At 42.4% G+C, this 22949-nt stretch overlaps 1 protein-coding gene across 1 annotated transcript in view; it reads right to left on the bottom strand.

Annotated features, from left to right (window-relative positions):
* Nucleotides 1-5888: 5888 nt before the first annotated feature.
* The window catches only part of MAOB (monoamine oxidase B), a 118332-nt gene continuing 101271 nt past the window's right edge, over nucleotides 5889-22949 (bottom strand). Inside the window, exons 9-15 of the mRNA XM_077890271.1 lie at nucleotides 21040-21136; nucleotides 20050-20103; nucleotides 18665-18722; nucleotides 15492-15589; nucleotides 9022-9133; nucleotides 8365-8427; nucleotides 5889-6880 (exon numbers count right to left, since the gene is read on the bottom strand). Coding sequence (XP_077746397.1) covers nucleotides 6728-6880; nucleotides 8365-8427; nucleotides 9022-9133; nucleotides 15492-15589; nucleotides 18665-18722; nucleotides 20050-20103; nucleotides 21040-21136 — 635 coding nt within the window. The 3' untranslated portion in view covers nucleotides 5889-6727. The remainder of the gene's footprint in view (nucleotides 6881-8364; nucleotides 8428-9021; nucleotides 9134-15491; nucleotides 15590-18664; nucleotides 18723-20049; nucleotides 20104-21039; nucleotides 21137-22949) is intronic.

Raw genomic sequence — 22949 nt, 5'->3', positions numbered from 1 at the left:
AATCTAGAGCCCCCTCTTTGAGCCCTGTTCCTATATTGCTCTTTTCTATGGCAGGTTTCATCGCCTATACTGCCCTTTGCTTAAGTGGCAACTTTGGCTTTGGGTGCCTAAAATAAAGGGGGCTCGAGGATGCAGGGAGTTGGCAGGAAGGCTCTTATATTACTTAAGGACACAATTTACTTTCCGATTTTAACATTCTAAGCAGCTTTCAGAAAAATGTTACTTTGAAGAAAATCCTGCCCTAGCAGTGCTTCTAAAACATAGAAATGCATAGGCCAATATCACCAGTGAGCCTCGGGCTCCAGAGGGAGTTATATTTATCTAAACCCAGCCTTGACCAGTGGACTGGAGCCCGAGCATTTGGCAGCGCTGGAGGTTATGCAGCAGAAGAGAAGAACAGCAGATGGAGGACAACGGGAGGTCAGAGAAGAGGAATGGGTCATGGGGATGAGGGGCTTGTGGCTCAAGCCAGCTCTCAACCTCTCCTGAAACACCTGCTGGTCTTTTCCCCACTACCCTCAACCCTCCGCCATAACTTCAGGACTTTCTCTTTGCTTTTCTATAACGCAGGGAAGATTCTAGTATTGAAAAGCACTTGACAGCAAGTTAGGGAAAAGAAAATATAATACAATGAAATGGCCCAGAGGGAAGATAGTTGGATATGTCAAATTCAAGTGCAAAAGCTCAGTGCCACTCAGCATTGTGCCTTGCAGGGAAGTAGATTTTCAAAGAGAATAAACTGAGCCAGAATGCTTAAGGAAGAAATGGTTGGGGATTAGAGAGGTAAGTAAAGGTGAAAGAAGAGGTCAAAAGGGGTCATGGATGGGGGCTAGAGGCTGAAATGTCATTCTGCTGGAGTGCCATATGATATTTCAGTGATTCATTGCATGGTCTCAGCAGAAATGACAAGAGCAATCACATCAGAAAGGAGCAGCCCAGAGTAAGGGCAGGGTCTGATTAGATCAGTTATTTCCGATACCGGAGCTGGGCTTGTAGTGTCCACAGACTGAAATGTCATTAAGATCACTCTCCAGGAGAATTTCCAGCTCAGATGAGTCTTCCTCATCACTTAAAAAAACCAAACCAACAGGAAACAAACAACAAGAGCAAACCCATCACATCACATCAGATTGTCTACACAGTCCCCTAGAGTCCAGAACATTCTAGAGTATTTAGTTTGGTTTTAGTTTGGTTTACAAGGTTTAATCCCTTGGGGATTTTGTTTTGTTTTTTAAACATTTTATTTATTTATTTATTTATTTATTTATTTATTTATTTATTTAAGAGAGAGAGCGCGTACACACGAGCAAGGGGAGGGGCAGAGGGAGAAGGAAGAGCAAACTCCCCACTGAGCAGGGAGCCTGATGTGTGGTTATTACGATCTGTTCTTTCCAGCAGAGACTGTGTTTCTGTTCATTTTTTCATCCTCTGTATCTTGTATGGTGTGTGGGCCACCATGGTATCTCAAAAAATAAATGGACTCCTATAATTTTCATTATAGTTGTTATTTATAATTCTGACAATCTTGTTACATCTGTTTACTCTTTGTAAAGCAGATGTTCCTATGCCTTCTTTTGCAGAGAGTTAATTCTAATTTTTTCTCCTACTTATTTTGAAAGTATTGTCTTCTTGACTATATGTTAGTTGATGTAGCACTACTAACTGTTTGAATCCAGTTTCCTTTTTGGATAGATTGAGTCTACAGCCATGATTCTCACCTGAGGGTGCACAGCAGAATTATTGGAGTGCTTTGGAAAGAACCGCATGCCTAAACTTTACATGGAGAGTTTAATGTAGTAGGTTGGGTAGAAGGCAAGTGTCTTCATAGACCTTCTCTCTGAAGGTCTGAAACAGACTTTCTCATAGGACTGCTGCTCTGCCTTCATTCTCTTTTAGCTACTCAGCTATACCCGGGTGAAAAGAAGATGCTTATAAAACACTTGGAATAAAAGTAAACAGCGTTGATCCCTGAAAGATAAGCATGGATCCAACAAGTTAAAGAGTAAGACATGTTTCTGGAATCATGGGAACTACTTGACTTAAGAAAGGCTATCTTTGGTTGGGAAGCATGGTTGTCTTCAGCTGGGTCCTCCCCCAGAAGCAGAGCCTGAAGCACTGACTTTGATGTAGACAGTTCACTCCAGGAAGTGACCTTAGGGAGGAGAAGTGGGACAGGAAAGAGTGATACAGGGAAGGAAGGAATGCCAGTCCCCAGGGTGCAATATCTGGGGCTTGGTCCTGCTGGGGAGCCTCTGAGGAGCCATGCAGAATGCACCTAGGAAGAGATCACCTGAGGGAACCAAAGAAAGGAGTATTCATCTACCGTCAGTCAGAGTTTTCCCTAGAATGTTTAACTCCCCTACACTTCCAGGGTTGCCCATGGATCAGACTGGCTGCTGAGGATGGTGCTGTCAGTAACTTGTACCTCTGGTCACTGGGTGCTACAGCAACGGCTGGAGTCAAAACACAGGGTGAGAGGACATGGTGGTGCCCAAGAGGTGTCCTATACACAGTGGCCAATATACAACTTAAAAGAGAAGCTAAGAGAGGCACAGTATGGCTTTTTTTTTTTTTTTTTTTTTTTGTCCACAGCTAAATGGCATGTGGTTCTTTCCAAAGCACTCTTTCTCTTCCACTGTTCATTTAAAGCTGCATGGTGAGAGACTTTCCTTCCCTTCTTGTGTTCAAACACGCTGGCAGGCCTATGGTTCTACTAACCACTCTTAAATTAGAGGCAATCCGAAGGTTTCTTTAAGTCACAAATCACAGTTTCAATTCAATAATTTGAATGCCCCATATTGTAGAACAAGCAAATCTCTGAACTCAATTTATTTTTTATTTTATTTATTTTTTATTTATTTATTTATTTATTTATTTATTTATTTATTTATTTATTTTTAAAGATTTTATTTATTTATTCATGAGAGACACACAAAGAGAGGCAGAGACACAGGCAGAGGGAGAAGCAGGCTCCCTGTGGGGAGCCCGATGTGGGACTCGATCCTTGGACCCAGGATCATTCCCTGAGCTGGAGGCAGACGCTCAACCACTGAGCAACCCAGGTGCCCCAACAGTTGTGGGGTTTTACTGGGAGACTTTCATGCTGGCCCTTTCTGACTTTGACTACCCCAACACAGGCAGTGCCTTCCTTGGGGTTTATTTTATTTTATTTTATTTTATTACTATTTTATAGATTTTTTTTAATTGGAGTTCAATCTGCCAACATATAGCATAACACCCTGTGCTTATCCCGCCTTGGGGTCAATTTTAGTACCCATTCAACTTCTGTTCCTCAGCCATCTCTGTGACAGTCATCCCTTGCTTGCTGGTTGGAAGCATCCTGAGTGTAGTCCAGGGCTTCAGATTCCTCAGGGCTGTGTCAAGCTCTCAAAGGAAACAAATCCCTCTCACTAGGCTGGAGATGAGAAGGTAGCACGCCTCTCCTTCCTCCTTGGGGTGCATTGGATTCAGAGCATGGCGGCTCTCTCCAGAGAGAGCTTGTCACTAATTTAACCTTCACAAACCCCTCCCTACTCTTTTGGTACCCTCAAAACGGGTGGGGAGTTTCAACAGAGGAGAAGCTGACTTTTAGATCTTTCCTGTAAAGTGTCCCATTTTTGTTCATCTCAAGATTTACCTTGGTAACTGATACCTAACCTGACTGGGCATCTCCGTCACATCATATAAGTTAACAAGATAGCACAACTGCCATACTACGTGGTGAGTGCAGGGCATGAGGTCTGTGCATGTGGCCATCAGGAGAACAAAGAAAAGGGACCACATCACCCAAATGGAGGGCAAATGGTCCAGGGGATCCTGGAAAAGGTAACTCCTGATTTGATTCTTCCTTCGTGAAAATTCAATAAATCTCTTTCCCTCAGTTATATCAAGATATCATTGACATGCAGCACACTGTTAAGTTTAGGGTATACATTGCAATGATATGACTTCTAGATACTGTGAAATGATTACTATAGTTAAGTTTCATGGGCATCCATCATCTCATACAGATATAGAAAAAGGCAAAAGAAAAAATATCTTTTTTCCAGGTGGTGAGAACTCGTAGGATTTACTCTCTTAACAATTGTCTGTCCCATCCCTGGGACTTATTTATCTTTTAACTGGTCCTTTGTACCTTTTGACCCCCTCCTGCTAAGTCCCCTCCCCCTCCATCCTGCCTCTGGAAACCACAAGTATGGCCTTTTTTTCTGTGAGTTTGGGTTTTGTTGTTTTGTTTTTAGAATCCACATATAAGTGAGATCATACAGTATTTGTCTTTTTCTGTCTGATTTATTTCTCTTAGCATAATGTCCTCAAAGTCCAGCCGTGTCACAAATACCAAGATTTCCCCCTTTTCTAGGGCTGAATCATATTCCATTGTGTATACAAATGCCAGCACTTCTTTATCTATTCAGCCATCAGTGGGCACTTAGCTTGTTTCCATGCCTTGGCTATTGTCAATAATGCTGCAGTCAACATGGGGGTGCAGATATCTCTTCGACGTGGTGTTTTCATTTTCTTTGGGTATATTCCCAGAAGTGGCATTGCTGGATCATATGGCAGTTCTATTTTTAATTTTTTGAGGAGCATCCATACTGTTCTCCATGTTGGCTGCACCAATTCACATTCCCACCAAAGGTGCACAAAGGTTCCCTTTCCTCCATATCCTCACCAATATTTGTTATCTCTTGTCTTTTTTTTTTAAGAGAGAAAGAGAGCACATGTGCATAAGCGAGTCTTGGTGAAGCTAGGGGCGGGGCAGAGTAAGAGGGAGAGAGAGAATCTCAAGCAGGCTCCACACTCAGCACAGAGCCATACATGGGGTTCGATTCCATGACCCTGAGATCATGATCTGAGCCAAAATCAAGAGCTGGACGCTTAACCAACTGAGCTACCCAAGCACCGCATCTCTTGTCTTTTTGATGGTAAGTCATTTTAACAGACATGAGGTGATATCTCATGTGGTTTTGATTTGCATTTCCCTATTTGATTCTTTCTTAATGGATATACTGGAGTTATTAATGTGACAAATTTGGGGGGGAACTTTTTTGGAAGGAAGCATACTCAAGAAGATATCTCTATGCCAAGTACATTACATTTTTTGACAGATTCAAAAACCAAGATGATCACATACAAAGTCTTAGTGGGTTCTTTAACTTCCTCATTTAATCTCTAAAGTTCCTATAAACTCATGAATGTAAATGTCACTGTAAAATCAGATACTCTACACTGTTACTGATTAATTGTGGAGATTTCTCACATTTCATTTATGCTAAGAATAATAAGCTTCATTTTCTAAAGGACAGTATGAGAATGGGCATTTATGGATTTAAAATATACTTTGACAATAACTGACCTTGGGAGTTGAGAGGTATGAATACTTTGAAATGATGATATCATTTAAAAAGTAGTTTAAATAGGATTTAATGTACCGTGAAACTGTAATTTTAAATTAATGAGTGTACCTAGTAAAAAGCTTTGTATTGATAAAGAATATGAAGAGTCAACTGAAATATTATAATTATCTTAATAGTTAAAGCATCTTATTAATATGTCAATTATTTTGACAGGTTTTTTGAGGGGGGCGAAAGGAAGACACTCTGTCTTTTAGCATCTTTATCATATCATTATAAATCATTTACCAAGTGCTCACACATGCATCAGCTGTGATGGATCACACAGTCAAAATGTACGCATCATCTGGGCTTTGAGGAAATTCTGACTGAATGCTTTAAAGCCACAATTATATGCCTAAAACCGGGTCTTAAAAATAAATAAATAAATAAATAAATAAATAAATAAATAAATAAATAAATAAAAACCTGGGTCTTGATTTGATCTGTGAAAACCTTCAAAGTCATTACCCAAAAAAGAAAAGACGACAGACATCTGGTCAATCCACTTTATTTTTACTTGCTAGTGTGTAATGAATGACCTTTGTATCCAGACATAATGGGAGGATACAAAAGGAAGAAAAGACAAGATTGCTATCCTGAAAGAAATTAAAATCAGCTTCAGCTGACATTTCACAGGACAATAAGACTTACAGATATATACTGAGTAGCACTGAGTAGCACATAACAACCTAGTGCAGAGTAAACCCACACAAAGGGACACCATCGGTGACTATGGCAGGGAGTGGAAGAAGGTGGTTGAGGCATACATCCTGTGGGGCGGAAGAGGCAATGGACCTGTGACCTGTGTTCTAGTCCTCCAAATATCAGTGTCTTATTGTGGACCTTGGGCAATTAAGTTCCACCTCTCCTGGCCTTGGCTTGATCAACACTACAAGAGAAGGTGAAGACTAGATGTTCTTCAAGGCCCAGCTATCACAATACAGGATTCTAAGGACAAGTGGGGAGAACTTGGACAAAGAGGATGTTACATGTAGGAGAAAGGACAAGCACAGAGCCACAAAGGTGGGGGAAAAAACTAGTTTTTTTGTGCGTGGGCAAGGTGCGTCGTGGGACAGTGAGAGCTTGCTTAACTATGGTAAAGATTCTGGGAAATGGGCAAGACAGAGCGCAAAGCTAGGTAAGGGACAATATGCAGGGGCCAAGCAGCAAAGGACATACTGTGTTTCCTGTGGTGGAAAGTCTGACTTATCTTCATGCTCCTCACCTCATTCTACAGTCGCGATGTCCTCTTGGAACCTTACTGCAATTCCTTCCCCAAACCCACACACCAGATAGAGTAAGAAGAAGGTGTAGTTACAGACGCTTTCTCTTTAGACCCGCACAAGCAGACCCCTTTTGTGTGCCAGGACGCCAAGAGCAGTTGCAGAAAAGATGGTGGTCAATCCGATCAGCCTCAGCAGGCCTGGCACAGAGGGCAAATGTCTCTCCAAGAAGGTCGTGGTGATGGGCTGCGCAGGGACATCCTGGGTTCAGAGAACATTCGGTATCAGTATAGGGCTTTACCCACTTTGCTCCAGAAATCCTTTGTTTCCTCCAGTTCTTTGAACATGATCTACTCTTGCCTACGTCAAGGCCATTAAATAGAGTGTACCTGCTGCTCATGGCATTCATCCCCATTCCCCACTAGGCCCTTGACTTAGCTAATCGTGACTCCTGGGGGAGCCTTTCCTTTGCCCTCAGGCCAACATGGCCTCTTCTTTTTACACCCTTGGCAAGTCTTCTTCATGACACCTGTACTTTCTGGTTATCATATGTCCTCCTCACATGTTGTTGCTCTGTGAAAGCACTGCCCTTAACATGGTGGCTGATCAGAGTAGGTGCACAGTAAATATTTGTTGAGTTGATGGGGCGCCTGGGTGGCTCAGTCAGTTAAGCACTTGCCTTTGGTTCAGGTCATGATCTCATGGTTCTGGAATTGAGTCCTGCATCAGACTCCCCTCTCAGTGGGGTGTCTGCTTCTCCCTCTCCCTCTGTTTCTCCCCACTCTTCATGCTCATGCTCTCTCTCTCTTTCTCTCAAATCAATAAAATCTTATAAATAAATAAATAAATAAATAAATAAATAAATAAATAAATATTTGTTGACTTGAATGAATCCATGGTCTACTCATCCCTCAGTCCCATATCTGACAGAAGCACAAGACAATGACTTGGACTGGCAGGGCTATTCTTATGGACTTCACATTGATAAAGGAATAACTTTGACCTTTTTGACTCTTGTCCTCTGCAATGCATTTCACTCTATCCTCTGTGTGTCCTTCCTTCCAATCAGGAAAGCTTCCTGGAGTTTTATTACAAAAATAATAGTGTGTATATTGAAAATGCTTTTCTAATCTAAATCTGCTCCATTTCATTTCACCCCTGGTTCCCTAGACAGGAGATGCTGACATAGCTTCCTTTCATTTCCTACCCCCTGTTGGTAATCACCAGGTTAGAGATTTATTCAGGAGGCATTTATTGAGTTCTTCATATGTTCTAGAACTCTCTGACCAGAATAAAAAAATGTATATTTTCATAATAATCTGCAAGGAATATGGCATTCTATAGATTTATCAATTTCTTTTAAATCTCCCACCTCTGTCCTAACTCATGGTATCTTTTAATTTTAAAAGATATTTAACAAAAAAAGAATTTCCTTTTTTTTTTGAGAGAGAGAGAGAGAGAGAGAGAGGTAGAGGGACAGACGGAGAAGGAGAGAGAAAATCTTGAGCAGGCTCCACACCCAGCGAGAGCCGGATGCAGGGCTCGATCTCACGACCCTGAGATCATGACCTCAGCTGAAATCAAGAGTGGGATGCTTAATGAGTGAGATACCCAGGTATCTTTTTAAACATGCATGGGTTGAATCATTCAGAGAAAGGTATGTAAATATTACAAGTGGTTTTTTTCTGCAAATAATTGTTTTTAGAGAAAAGAGATTTAAATTCATGAAATAAAATATAACCTACCACTGATTCTGGTTCTGATTGCCAGATTTCATCCTCTGGGATCTTCCCCATGGCATGCAGGATCTGAAAAGAGTATTTTGGTGAATAACAAAAGTGGCACCATTTCCAGCTCATCTGCTCTTTAAATAAAGGACTAACTGATGACCTCTTAGGATATCCATTAAAAACATGAGGGGAAAAGCCAATGTAGTCCATTCAATCTTTAAAAGGCTGTAAAAGGAAAAAAAAAAAATAAAAGGCTGTAAAAGGTCTTTCATCCATGACATTTAAGAGCCTCCAACCATTAGGCTCGCCAAAGATTTTAGTAGTTGTAAGCATGCCTCAATAGGAATGAGATCATAGGGATTGTCAGGAAGCATATAAATGAATTCTGAATCATAATAAAAACATGTTTGGTTCTATAATATTAGACCTAGGTTATCTCTCAAGTACATCTACAGGAATCTTTTGTCCCATGGGGTCTTTTTACCTTGGGTGACATGATAGGTATTTTCATCATTACTTTTGGGTTAAAGTGTTTGTTGCACCTGAGAGTACTATTAAAATGGTGTTTCATAGGTCTTCAGGAGTTGGCCTCCAGGATCTCAGACATCTTTGACCTGCTTGTAGGGCCCATGCGTTGCCTTTTTCCCCACAGTCTATGACCCGAGGTCTTACCTCTCGGGCCGCTCTCTCTCCAGCCTCCACAGCGCCCTCCATGTAGCCACTCCAGTGGGTGGCAGTCTCCGTGCCTGCAAAATAAATCCTGCCCACAGGCTGTCGTAGAACCCTGGAAACAAAAGCAAAGAGGTAAAAGTGGTCAGTCTCAGAGGGTGAGAAAAGAGCCTTCCTACAAAGACCAAGTCTGGTCGGATTCCTCTGATACTAAATTATCAGGAGTATGCTGGCAATTCTGGAATAGTGTTTATAGGTTCCTCCAGTTCTTGCATGATCCTTGTCACAGACAAGGAATAAAAGCTGAAGTCGGTCTCTGCACCAAGTGCTTACAAGATAGGGACTGACATTAGCGGAGTATGTATTTGCTTCAACTATGTGAAATGAGGGAGTACTTGGGCCTGGTCATGTCTAGTTCCTTTTATGGCTCACCAGCTCTAAGCACGGTGATACATGCCCCAGTTCCCTACCTGGTTATTCCACCAATGAACTTGGCAAATCAATTCCTCTCACTGAGCTCTGGATCCCCCATCTCTTAGAGGGCATGGTGCAATGATTTCTAAGGACTTTTCCATCAGTGACAGGTAACAAATCTGTGGATCTGACTCCTATAAAATTACCCCTCATTGGGGGCGCCTGGGTGGCCCAGTGGGTTATGTATCTGACCCTTGATTTCGGCTCAGGTCATGATCTCAAAGTCATGAAGTTGAGCCCTGAGTTGGGCTCCCCACTCAGCAGGGAGTCTGCTTGTCGTCCTCTGCTTCTCACCCTGTGCTTTCTCTCTCTCTCTCTCTCTCAAATAAATAAATAAATCTTAAACAAAGACTACTACTCACTGAGTGCTTACCTCTATCCTTGTTAAGAGTTTTGCTGCATGAAATTAACAGTTAGCATTTGTTGGATGCTGAGCACTCTTCGAAGAGCATTAATCCTCACCACAACCTTATGAGGTCAGTGCTGTATTAACCCCATTTTGTAGATGAGAATATGGAGCTACAGGGGCTGTGATGTTGTGATGCACTGTCAAGACCCCCCCTTCAAGAATGAAGGATTTATTCTCAGCTACTGGGAGTGCTGCCAGAAGATGCCCTCAATGTCAGTCCTCTCTGGAGATTGTCTCTGCTGAAGAAAATGGCCTCACCTCAAGGTCATGCCTTCTTCCAGAGGCAGGAGAATTCAATGACTAATCATCATGGGGTGATAAAGGCTTAGACCCCCATGTTCCAACTTGGAACAACCCTTAAGGGCCATCCTAGCTCCAGAACTCCCTATGGGGTCAGTGGAGGCCTTCCCTGGAAGTACATCACAGTCTAATTCCTCCCTCTGCCCACTCTTGCTTCCTTCCTCCCACCTCCACAAGTATTCACACCAAGGGTTGTCTCGAGTACATATCCTGTGTGCTAATCTGTGTTTTGGACTCTGCTTCCTGGGGAATCTAATCAGCAACAAAGATAGTCATTCACTCTAGGTCATGGCTAGTAAGTGGCAGAGCTGGTATTTGAATCCAGGCCATTTGACTCCAGCACCCACAGTCCTTTGTTTTTTTAAGATTTATTTATTAGAGAGAGAGAGAGATCATGAGTTGGGAAGGGGCAGAGGGAGAGAATCTTCAAGCAGACTCCCTGCTGAGTGTGGAGCCCAACGTGGGGCTCGACCCCACGAACCATGAGATCATGACCTAAGCCGAAGTCAAGAGTTGGATGCTTAACTGACTGAGCCCCCCAGGGCACTCCAAGCACCCACAGTCTTAACCAGTTAGTTACTCTTCCTCCCTCTATCAAATTATTTAATCTTTTTAAGGAGCTCCATGGCATAGCTACTATTATCATTATCTCATTTTACACATGAGGAAACCAGCTCAAAGAAATGTGTGCTGACTTGTCAAGAGCCACTTCTAGAAAATAGCAGAGCTAGGATTTGAACTAGGTCTAGAAGATGTCAAGGTCTGTTTTATCCTCTGTGCTTTGCCTTATGTACCATCATCACTAGTTAGCAAAGAGTGCTCAAAAGCTATATAAAGGGACAGAAATGGACTGCACTTGGCTTCTAACAGGGGTGGTTTGTTGTTGCTCTGACAAAAATACCATAAGGGAAACACTGTTACCATGTCATTATTCATCTTATCTCAGGTTTCCTTTATATCAAGTAAGGGATGCGGATGTCTGGAGTGAACACCCAAGCTCTATCTTGGTCACCACTGAACACCGCCAAACTTTTCATCAGAAAAACAAATGGGCTTGCTTCAACTGGTGGCTTCTCCTTTACTGGGCCTCACTGTAGCCATTAAGAATTAAAAAGGGATGGAAAATAGAAGGGAAGATATTATAGAATATTAAATACTGCCAAAAATACATGTAATAATCTGGAATGATCCATAGTCAGCATTGCCTGGAGAGCCTAGGGATATTCAGGAAAGATGCCATGCAAAAGAAGGTAAATTTGCTTTCTTCAAGTTCATCAAATGTTGCTTTCATCAAATGAGGGCTTTTTTCTTTTCTTATAAGATTCTATCTATCTATCTATCTATCTATCTATCTAGTGAAAGAGAGTGCTAGCAGGGGCAGGGGGCAGAGGGAAAGGAAGAGAGAGAATCTCAAGCAGACTCTGCCCTAAGTCCCTCACGCGGGGCTCGACCGCATGACGCTGGCCCAAAATCAAGAGTAGGCGCTTAACCCACTGAGCCACCCAGGTGCCTGTGCATGTTCACTTTCTGCAAATCGAGGGAACTAAAACCAAAATGGAAACCTCTGGAAGGCCTGGCCAAAGCCTAGAATTAAACATTAGATAAGAAAATAAAGGTATAGAGAACTAGTTACGCAAACAATTGGAACATAAAAATGTAAAAACTCAGAATCAGTTTCAGACAAAGAGATATTTTTCCACGACTTGTCATATGTAAATTTTCCCTTGGGGCGAAAAATGTCCAACAGCTAGAGAAGAAAAATCCCTGCCTCCTCTTTTGCAAGCAAGTGAGCAGACAGTATATATTTGCAAAAAGGAGATTTCCATGTATATTTCTCATGGCTTGATGGAGTAAAATATTTCTTTATGTGTTTCACTGCTTAATCACTACAATTAGTTTTTCTGTATACACAGAAGTTAAATTCCTTAAGAAGTGTATGTTTATTTCTTAACTAAGGCACCATCAATACTGTCCTTTGTCTTCATCTGGAAACAGAGCATTTTCTCTGTATTTTCAGGGCCGTGAAAGTAACACTTTTTGCGGTACCTCAAACGTCATGAACCTGAAGGGTCAAGGGCAGCCCTGTGGCAGCCGGTCCTTGCTCAGTCCAGGAGTTATGTCACCAAGATATGCTGAGCTTAGTTCCTACCCTACAAATTGAAGCTGGTGATACAAAGCCTGACATATGTCCTTGGGGAGAAATAAAGATGAAACCAGGGCATTACCATGTCACCACCAACGCCCCATACGATAGGGTTTATATTGCTTCTGTCATGTGGCCAGGGTCAGGCTGATGCAGGGGAATCTCCTTTTTGCTCCCCACCATCCCAGTACCTGATAGACATTTTCTTGAAAAACCTTAAGGAACTGAGCATGAAACTTGCTATTCCGTGGTCAGAAATCCAATCGCATTGCAAAGCCAAAACCCAAAAGGATTGCTCCGACTGGCTTTTCTTTGTTGAAAGGGTAAGTTTTGTATTCCTGAATGTGTTACATTAGGCAAAGTATCCTATTTACCTTTCTGATTGTCCATTCAATCCCCAACATTAGCCAGAGCCCAGTCATGCAGAACTTTCCCCTAGACATCCCATAAACTTGAAGGATTTCAAGTTCATAATGTTCCATGTGCCCACGGTGCATTCTCCAATACCTTTCTCTGCCTTCTACACTCCTCAGGTGGTATGTGTCTTATGCAGCCTTCTTCGATTTCTCTTGGTGAGGCTAGCCCAGCATCCCTCCCCGGTCCCCACGGCATCTGTATGCCCATCTATTAGTGTACTTACCAGAGCACATTAGAGTCCATGTTTGCTGGCCTCTCTTCCCACCCCCACCCCAGCATCTTCACAGTGTTAGCTCCTTCGTAGCAGGGAGGAATTTTCTCAGTATGGAAGTTTCCAGCACAATGCTTGGCAAAGGGTTGGCACTTAGCCAATAAGTCCCGAATGAAGCAATTACTATGGACGTATTCTATAATCAGCATATCCCAAAATGAGCTTAATGACCCAGGAGCTAATCGGGTGGTGCTCTTTAGTCCCAGAATGTTCTGTTACGTGGTATTTTGCCATCTTCAGGAAGATAAGGAAAGTGTTCACCAAAATCATTGTGTATCTTCTGACAAGCAGGTTTTAATCCTTCTTACGACTGATTTTTGTGGACAGACTGATCATCCACCTATATTCACCCATACTTTCTTTTTATTGTATACTCCCAACAGACTTTTCCTCACTACCCTACATTTCCTATTTTATTTAGATTGAGCTGTTGGCATTAAATTATTGTTTGGCTTAGTATTACTATAATGGTCATAACAATTACAGCTAGATCATCAATCCATGCCTTGTTGTCATCAAACACAATTATCTAAACACCAATGAGTCCTACTTGGATGCACAATGCTGTTAATGCTAAAAGCCATTGAATTGTGCACTTTGGGTGAACTGTATCGTATGTGAATTATATCTCAGGAAAAGCATTTCAAAAAAAAACCCTCGGGCACCACGGTGGCTCAGTCGGTTAAGCATCTGACTCTTGGTTTTGGCTCAGGTTGTAATCTCAGGGTCATGAGCTCAGCATGGAGTCAGCTTGAGGTTTCTCCCACTCCCTCTGCTCCTCCCCATGCTCATGTTCTAAATAAATAAATAAATAAATAAATAAATAAATAAATAAATAAATAAAATCTTTATTTAAAAACCCTCATGTTGGGGATCCCTGGATGGCTCAGCAGTTTGGCGCCTGCCTTCAGCCCAGGGCATGATCCTGGAGACCCAGGATCGAGTCCCACATCGGGCTTCCTGCATGGAGCCTGCTTCTCCCTCTGCCTGTGTCTCTGCCTCTCTCTCTCTCTCTCTCTCTCTCTCGTGTGTCTCTCATGAATAAATAAATAAAATCTTTAAAAATAAATAAATAAATAAAAATAAAAACCCTCATGTTGTCATTAACATACTGGTTATTATCCTTTGTATGCCATCTTGTGTTTTCTCATACATTTGCTAAAGAAAATGAAGTCCAGAGAGAAGCAACCTGTCCAGGATGACAAAGTTGGTTATTGGTAGAATCAGGACTGTACCCAAGTCCCTGCACTCCCAGTCTAGAATTCATATTGAAGAACCACTATATGTCTGAAATAGAGCCTTACTATCCTGATATTTTCAAAGATACGTGTTTGGGAGGTCAGTGTCTTTAGTAATAAATTTCTAAGAAATTCTGACTTGAGGATTGCTTTTTTAAAAAGAGATTTCAATTATTTACTCATGAGAGACACACAGAGAGAGGCAGAGACATAGGCAGAGGGAGAAGCAGGCTCCCTGTGGGGAGTCTGATATGAGACTTGATCCCAGGACCCCCGGATCATGCCCTGACCTAAAGACAGACACTCAACCACTGAGCCACCCAGGTGCCCTGAGGATTGCTTTTTAATACTATACCCATGTTGACACTTCTACAGTTATTTATTTATTTATTTATTTAATTTATTTATGAGAGCATGCACAAGCATGGGGAATGGGCAAAGGAGAGGGAAAAGCAGAATCTCTGTTACACAGAACTCTAAGATCTTGACCTGAGCAGAAGGCAGACACTTACCTGACTGAGCCATCCAGGCTCCTGTACAGTTCTTTTTTTTTTTTTTAATATTTATGTATTTGATAGAGAGCACGCATGAGAGTGAGGGAAGGGGTAGAGGGAGAGGGGGGAGAGAGAGAGTCTCAAGCAGACTCTACACTGAGTGCAGAGCCCAACATGGGACTCAATCTCACAACCCATGAGATCACAACCTGAGCTAAAACCAAGAGTTGGACGCTTAACCCACTGAGCCACCCAGTGCCCCTACAATTTCATTTTAAGGAAATTTTACTAAGCTCTGAACTCACTATAAAGATAATTCTTCTGACAATATAAGCAAACCCTCTGACTACCTAAATTCCTATTCTTATGTGGCAACCTTTGTGGGTTATATTGATTAGGATTGTTCCTTCAGAAGAATTCAGAGTGCAAGGCACCCATCATGGTGCAGAATTATAAAGACTTCACTCTGGAAATTCATAAGATATAAAGGAAATTGGGGACTTCTTTCTTTCTTTCCTCCTTCCCTTTCTCTTCCTTCCTTCCTTCCTTCCTTCCTTCCTTCCTTCCTTCCTTCCTTCTTTCTTTCTTTCTTTTTTTTTTTCTTTCTTTCTTTCTTGTATATACAAAAAATATATTAAAAAGAGGGAGAAGAGCTCAATGAATTCATTTAGAGTTTGGATTCAGGTTCAGGGAATTTCAATAAGAGCTTTACATGATTTTACTCTACCTTCCATATTGAGTCATGATCCCAGGGGGAAAGTAGGTGGTGTAGCAGCCCCCGGAGTACTGCTCCTCGCACCAGTTCTTCTCTTCGTAGTGTACGGGCTACAAGAGAGAATGACAAAAACTCAAAAAAGATGCAAATGAAGGTATCCAGTATAAAATAAATCAAACACAGCCTGGTGGGCTTCATATTAAAGAACCAATATACGTCTTAAATAGACCCTTATTATTAGCTGGATATTACTTTAGGCAAGTAAATGTCCTTGGTAAGAAACTTCAAAGAACTTTTAACTGGAGAAAGTTCTCTCACTTGGTTCATTCATGTCTCAGGAACCATTGATGAACTGCAGTTGTCTCATTCCACTTTTTAACTGGTATTACCGTTTTTTAAGGATTATTTTATTTATTCATAAGAGACACACAGAGAGAGGCAGAGACATAGGCAGAGGGAGAAGCAGGCTCCCCACAGGGGAGAAGCCTGCTTCTCCCTCTCCCTCTGCCTGCCACTCCCCCTGCTTGTGTTCTCTCTCTCTCTCTGTCAAAAAAATAAATAATCTTTAAAAAGGTAACTAAAATAAGCTTTATCATTTAGTTTTATATTGAAACAAAAATCAACATGGCAAGTTTTAAGAGAAAAATGTCAACTTAAAAACAGATATTGAAAAAATGTTTTGTCTAAAAAGCATGCAGTCACATAAGGCATGTTGGACAGTTGTGTGAAATGCATCCTATTTTCAAAGCACAAGGCCCTACTTGAGGGGTGTCAGTGGGTCCCGGTCACTGGTGGTCTTGCCACATCTCATGTGAAGCCCTCTTCCCTCTGCATCTTAGGGCAACAACCACTTTGGGAGCCCTTGTCCCTGGCTGTTTCCAGCCACTCAGGAGAGAGGGTGGACTTCATCTTTCCCCTTTCCCTGCTCCCTGGGCTTGCTTCTTTCCACATGATAAACGCTGAAGCAAGAATAAAACAAGTGCTTCTCTTAGTGCCAGGAGCAAACAAGGAAAGCAACAGATAATTTTTATCAACCTCAGTGAATCATCCACATCCTTCTTTGAAAAAGAGATTTTCCCACATTAAAAATGCTCAGCTGTTTTGGAATTTTAGAGCAACCTCTTTCCCCTCCAACTGGGGTTCCCCAAACAACCATCTTACAGGTTGCTGGAGGGATCTCAGTGACACCCTGCTTCAGCCTGAGAACGTCTCAGAACAGAACAAGAAAGCTTGAGTATTTCCCAGGGTGAAGTATCCAGAACAGCATTTTAAAACAGAAAACCAGGGGCGCCTGGGTGGCTGAGTAGGTTAAGCACCTGCCTTTGGCTCAGGTCCTGTTCCTGAGGTCCTGCGATCCAGTCCAGGATCTGGCTCTCTGCTCAGCCGGGAGTCTGCTTCTCCCTCTCCCTTTCCCTGCCCCTCCCCCTGCTTGTGCTCACACACTCTCTCTCTAATAAACAAATAAAATCTTTGGGGAAAAAAAAAACAGAAAAAACAGTCATTTTTAACAGATGTGAACTGATTTTATTTTGGTGTGTGTATATTTATAGTTTTGCTATTCCACTTGCACTACCCTCGAGCCGAGATCTAGGCTATGCTTATATTTAAACTTGCTGAAGGGTCTATAAAAGCACACACAGAAAAATGAAACAAAACACATTCTTCGTTATTCTTATGCTTCTCTCCAGAGCAATCAGTCACTCTCATTCATTTGCTGAAAAGGAACTCCGAAAATCCTCAAGTTCACCTACATCATGTGCAGTGGGGGGGACGGGTCTGTGGGGCAGGGTATCTTGCTTTAAAAGAATGAGCCTAGATGACACACTGAAAAGCTACAACGATCTGAATGGGAGGGACTAAGCTACTGTGAAGCTGAGCAAGCTAAGTGTGGGAGTAATAAGATTAAGCCATGTAGCTGCTCAACTAGGTCGTGATGGGCACTGCAACGATTTGGATTTAAGAGGCTTAACAAGTTAAACACTCTTAGCTCCCTCATTAGATTTTTCTCATGCTTTAACCGCTCACTTGTCCGTGGGTCTCCCTTGTCTTCAAAATGCTTCATGGATAACAGGATTTAATAATCGCTTTCAAAAGGTGATTTAATCCATGTTCAAATGTTGAAACCCCAGCAGTCTGGTGCATGTAACAAGAACACGAATTCATTGCTTTAAATATGGACGAGGTGGGGTGATTATGTCTGCTGGTGAGGGGTGCACTGGGCTCTCTGAAGGTCGCCAATGTCCCTCCCCCCGCCCCCCCCTGGTCGATCCCACCCCATCCTGCCTTTAACCACCTGGGTGGGGTGGGGGCTACTACTCGTGTAACTGGCAGATCACAGTGTCCTCATCCTCAGGCTACTTCTGAAGGTATCTGTGAAACTCAGGTGGCAGGGCTCAACCTGAGCCAGTCACACCCCTAATGCTCAAGGGTAAAACAAAGGAAAAAGGGATGTGCAGGAGAGGGACAGGCCACCCGATTTTTACCTCTGAGAGGGTGGACAGTGGGGTGGGTGTTAGGGAATGCTTATATGTTACATCAACAATGTAAACATGCAAATCTCATCATTTTATAAGATTGGTGAGAGAAAACTCTTTGCCTTCCCATACTGGCTGCTAGGATCCGGGGTCTCACCAGGGGTAGCAGAAGCTTTACTCTTTTGCCCTCTGACAGAGGTGGGAGTGGAGTGGCCTAATGTTCCACTCCAGGAAAAGCTCTGAACTCAGGGACAAGTGTAGCATCGCCAGCAACACAAGAGTGTTACAGGATTCCTTTTTTTAAATTATTTATTTATTTATTTATTTTGAGAGAGAGAGAGAGAGAGTGAAAGAGCAAGCAGGGGGAAGGGGCAGGGAGAGAGGGAGAAGCAGACACCCTGTTAATCAGGGACCCAATGTAGGACTTGATTCCAGGACCCCGGGATCATGACCTGAGTGGTAGGCAGACACCTAACCGACCAAGCCTCCCAGGTGCTCCGATGTGGGATTCTTGAGCTGCCACAGCTGCAATCAAGACCTATGTTCTTTGGGATAGCTTGTAAGTTGACCAGCCCTCTGTAGGCCCCTCTGAGAATATGTCAGAGAAAACATGAGCTCTAGAACCCTACTTGCATGAGCCTATCCCTGGGACCCCCTTGAGGACAAAACCAGGGGTCTCTCTCTTGGGAAAGAGATGAAATGCAGTCTTACCTGCAAAGCTTCTTGGGAACCCAGGACTTTTGCATAGAGCTCACAAAGTTTCTTCATCCTACAGAAGAGAAAGACAAAAGGGCAAATGAAGAAAGAAGGGAAGTAAAAGAGGCTCCCATCCCTTCATTCAAAGACCCTGTGAGCTACTGCTTCCACTTGCCATTTCATTTTAATTTTTCAAAAACAGGGCACTATGTTCTATTTTGAATGTCTTAAGTCTATGTGGTCACCAACAGTATTAAGGAAGAGAAAGTGACACATGGTGGGCATCACTGGGCTCACTCGGCAATTTGTTCATTCATTTAAGAAAACATTGTGTCAGTCCGCTAAGGGCTAGAGATTCGGGGGGCATCCGGATGTGATCCTTGCTTCCCCTCTGCCTCCCACCACCCCAGACAATGGATGGAGTGGAAAAAGAAAAGGGCAGGAAAAGCTTTGAATTCTGCTTCTGCCTCCTAAGTACTATGAGATCTTGAGCAGGTTACTTAAGCTCTCTGAGCCTTAGTTTTTATCAACCAAGTGGCATGTTTTTTTTTCTTTCGTGACGTAAAACAGTGTAGTCCTCAGACCACCATCAGGCAGCAGCAACATCAACCTGGGAACTTGTGAGAAATGCAAATTCTCGGGCCCCGCCCCAGACCTGCTGATTCAGAAAGAGCAGTGGCAGAGAGATGTGTTTTCCCAAAGCTTCCAGGTGATTCTCAAGTCTGAGAACCAACCAGACAAAAACCTCCTACCTTCATGGATCTTAATAGTCCAGTGGCAATTTTTTTTTTAGGTGAGTGGCCCCATCTAGACCTCCATAACCTCTGGCCAAGCACAGCAGTGGCGATGGTCACAGAGAAGCATGGTAATGGAGAGGAAGGAATGTGCCATAATGTGATTAAGAGGCTCTGAGTTGGTAAATATGCATCTGTGGTGGTGTGGGAATAAGTAGCTGGGAGTGGTGAATGCTGACTTCTGGAAGAAATTGCCACCTCCAGAGAAGCTCGTCCCTCTGTACCTATCACCTGTTAATTGTTATGCTTCACTCATGCAGGATAGTTGCAGACTGCCCTGCCATGCAGTCATCTTTCTACCTGGTTATCTCTTTCCTAAGTACATTTTCAGCCCCTGGGCTATGTCTATTTTTGTATTCAATATAGCTCCTTGCATGGTATCCTATGTACAATAAGCTCAATAAATATTAATTTGAACACTCGGTTCTTAAATTATTGGCACTGTGCCTTTATAAAAGACCCTTATATTTAACATAGCAGACACGTAGCATTGGCAGTACACAGGTTATTAGGCAGTCTTCAAGTTAAAAAGTTAAGTAAAATGGAAAGGTGGGCAAGGAGGCAGAAAAGCAGGAAAGAAGAAAGAAGAGGCACTTTTCTCCATACCTTTCATCTTTGGTAAGACGTGCCAGTTTTCTGGCTTTGTGGGCAAGGATAAATCTAAAACATACAAATCAGAAAAAGGGGGAAATTAACAGCTGCTTTCATCCTGGCCCCCTTGTCTACAGCTACAACATGTGCCTGGAGTACAAATTAAAAGTCAACCAGAAGAAACAAATCAAATGCTAGTTTATTTCGTTCAGTGTTTTACTCTTTATCTGCTACATTCTTGATAATACGAAGATACTAAGATCATACTATGGTTAATCCACCTTCCCCCACCCCCCTATGGCTGATGGCCAACAAGAATGAGTCCTTGGTCTCAAATGCTCACCTAAGGGGGTCATCCAGCCCTTGCTCTTTGGTTCTGTCTCCACGATGGTGTCTTGTTAGTGTCTGGTCTTCTAAAATATGCCTGCATTTCTAGCTCTATGATTGCCTTCAACTTAATACCTGGCTTTTATCTCCACAGATGGCTCTCTCAGAAATCAGTTTGTATATATCTTAGGGCCCATCTCAATTTTGGTTGTTTCAGGTAACCACCAGTCTGGGCCAGGTTCTGACCCCCAAGACATCCCCGATCTGTGCTGGTTTTCCCTGCCAAGCTGAGAATGGGGCCGGCCTTGGCTCCTCTCTGGCAGGACTCAGAAAATCTCAGCATCCCACATAATTACTATTGATGCCCACACAGGATCCACAAGAAGCCCTTTTGGTAAAACACCCTAAATCATCTTTATGTTATGCTTTTCCACAAAAGACAGCTCACCAAAATATATCTACCTCTAGCACCAAATATGAAGCAGAAAACTGATACAACAAATTTTAAAATGGTAGTGGTATTCTACTTCCACTCTAAATATTTATCCATTGGAATACATTATTTTTTAAAGGCATTAATAACTTTTCTACTGCCAGATTTGGGGCACATCTATTAATAGCATGGGAAGATTTTTGTCAACACCGAATAGCAACCAACTCCCCAGAAGCGTGCCTTACCCCATTATGGCGGCATAGTTGCCATCAGGTTTGGTATCATCCAACGTGTAAGCAATTGGAGCTTCCTCTCCTTCGATAATCATGGTTCCACAGTAATCTTGGAAAACAGCCAAATGGAGAAAGATATTCATCACCCTATCAAACTATCCATAATAGTTACTGTGAAGCACACATTTTCAATTTAAGAAGCCCAGAGTCCAAATATAAGATGTTATACTCTAAATAATGAAGGCAAACCAAACCGATGTCAAAAGGAAGGGTGAGTAGCCAACATTTTGTGAAGGACCAAACTGTAGACGCCTCTCTGCACAGAATAAAGCAATGTGATTTATGAAGGAATCCAGGCCACAATTCAATACAATCTTGTTTTCCCCGTCAGTAAGACTCATGTCTCTTCCCACTTCCTCTTTCATAAGAAATCAGATAAAACCAAAGATGTGTAAAAAAAAATATATTAGTCTGTTATCGTGAAACAGCAGGGACTGAAAGTTCACATTTTATGAGGAACCACTTAGACTAAGCCAACTAGTTCCTGGTTTTCTGGAGACAGAGCAGAGAGCACATGATAACTAACCTCCACAGAGTCCCAACCCCTCATCTGTTAAATGATTTCCAAAACAACTCAGGCAACAACATCAGCTCATTCTGGTCAAAAGTGCTTCTCTCATTCCCTCCAGTATTTCCTTGCAAATTTGAGGTTATTTGAGCAAAATTATGGTGGAGAACCCTGAAGCAAATGTTGTCTAGAAAATCCAATGAGAGGAATCAAAAAAGAAGGAAGAAAGAACAGAGAACTTTGAGGATATGCACCACCTTCAACCTGTGTGTGAGCAGACTACACCTGAAGGTTTGTTTGTTTTACCTGCACTTGCCTCTCTCTTTCTCTCTCTCCTTCCATATCCCCTCCACTGCACACATGTGAGAATCCAAGTCCTGGTCAGCCACTGCATTAAGGGGTGCTTGCATGCCCCTCAAGTGTGCAGGGACAGGAAAGATGTTGAGAAAAATTGAAGTATGGGAAGAAGAATTGTCTTAAGTCCATCCAAAAAATCAAGAAGACTTAAGGATACAAGAGAAATAGCCAAGGAATAAATCATCTGTTATAAGAAGAAAAGAAAGAAGAGATGAAGAGAGAGAGAGTGCACACGGATGATGGCGGGGTCAGCTAGACTGGACAGAGAGGTAGCATAGGACACCAGGCTGCCCCAAATGGATGGAGGGGCTCCTTAGACACTTCCTTCCCAGAGCAAAGCTGGCCTCTGAGCCATGCAGGCACACTGGGCAGAAGTGAAGAAAAAAGGGGCAGAGAGGAAAGTTACATTCATGCCGGGACAAATTATGTGGCCTTGGGTGACATTTCTATCTCTTGTAGGTAGATTGCTCAGAAGCCCTGCCCATGCACACCGGACTTCTTCCGGTCAGCTTGGTCAGGCCTCGCTCCTAAAAAGGAAGGGACAGTCAAGGACATATGGACATTTAAGGAAGTCCTTTAATGAGAGAAGCAGCCTCAAAAGCAGAAATAAACTAACAACAAAGAAGGAACTCTTGGGGAAAACAAGACAATGATTCAGGGAGTAGGAGAAATTTCCCTGAAAGTGGTAAGTAACATTCCCAGAGAGAAAAGAGAAGGTATTGCAGTTATGGGAAGTGATAAAGAGGAAAATTTAGGATGAAATAATTTAATAGAAGCTTTTTGAGTGTGGGGGTGTGGAGGGTGAAGGTTTGAAAAAAAATGATTATGCTAAAAAAATGATTATGCTCATCTGGAAGAATAACTGAAGTTTACCAAGGATGAAATTAAAGGAAAAATAATGAAGAATGTCCTATCAGATATCAAGCATACTATAAAGCCACAGTGATTAAAACACTGCAGCACTGTCACTGAACTAGGTAATATAAATAAATGTGTG

Source organism: Canis aureus, chromosome X (genome assembly GCF_053574225.1).
Source record: "Canis aureus isolate CA01 chromosome X, VMU_Caureus_v.1.0, whole genome shotgun sequence".
Lineage (NCBI taxonomy): Eukaryota > Metazoa > Chordata > Mammalia > Carnivora > Canidae > Canis > Canis aureus.
Note: the sequence above shows the minus strand (reverse complement) of the source record. Positions and strands in the feature narration are given on the sequence as shown.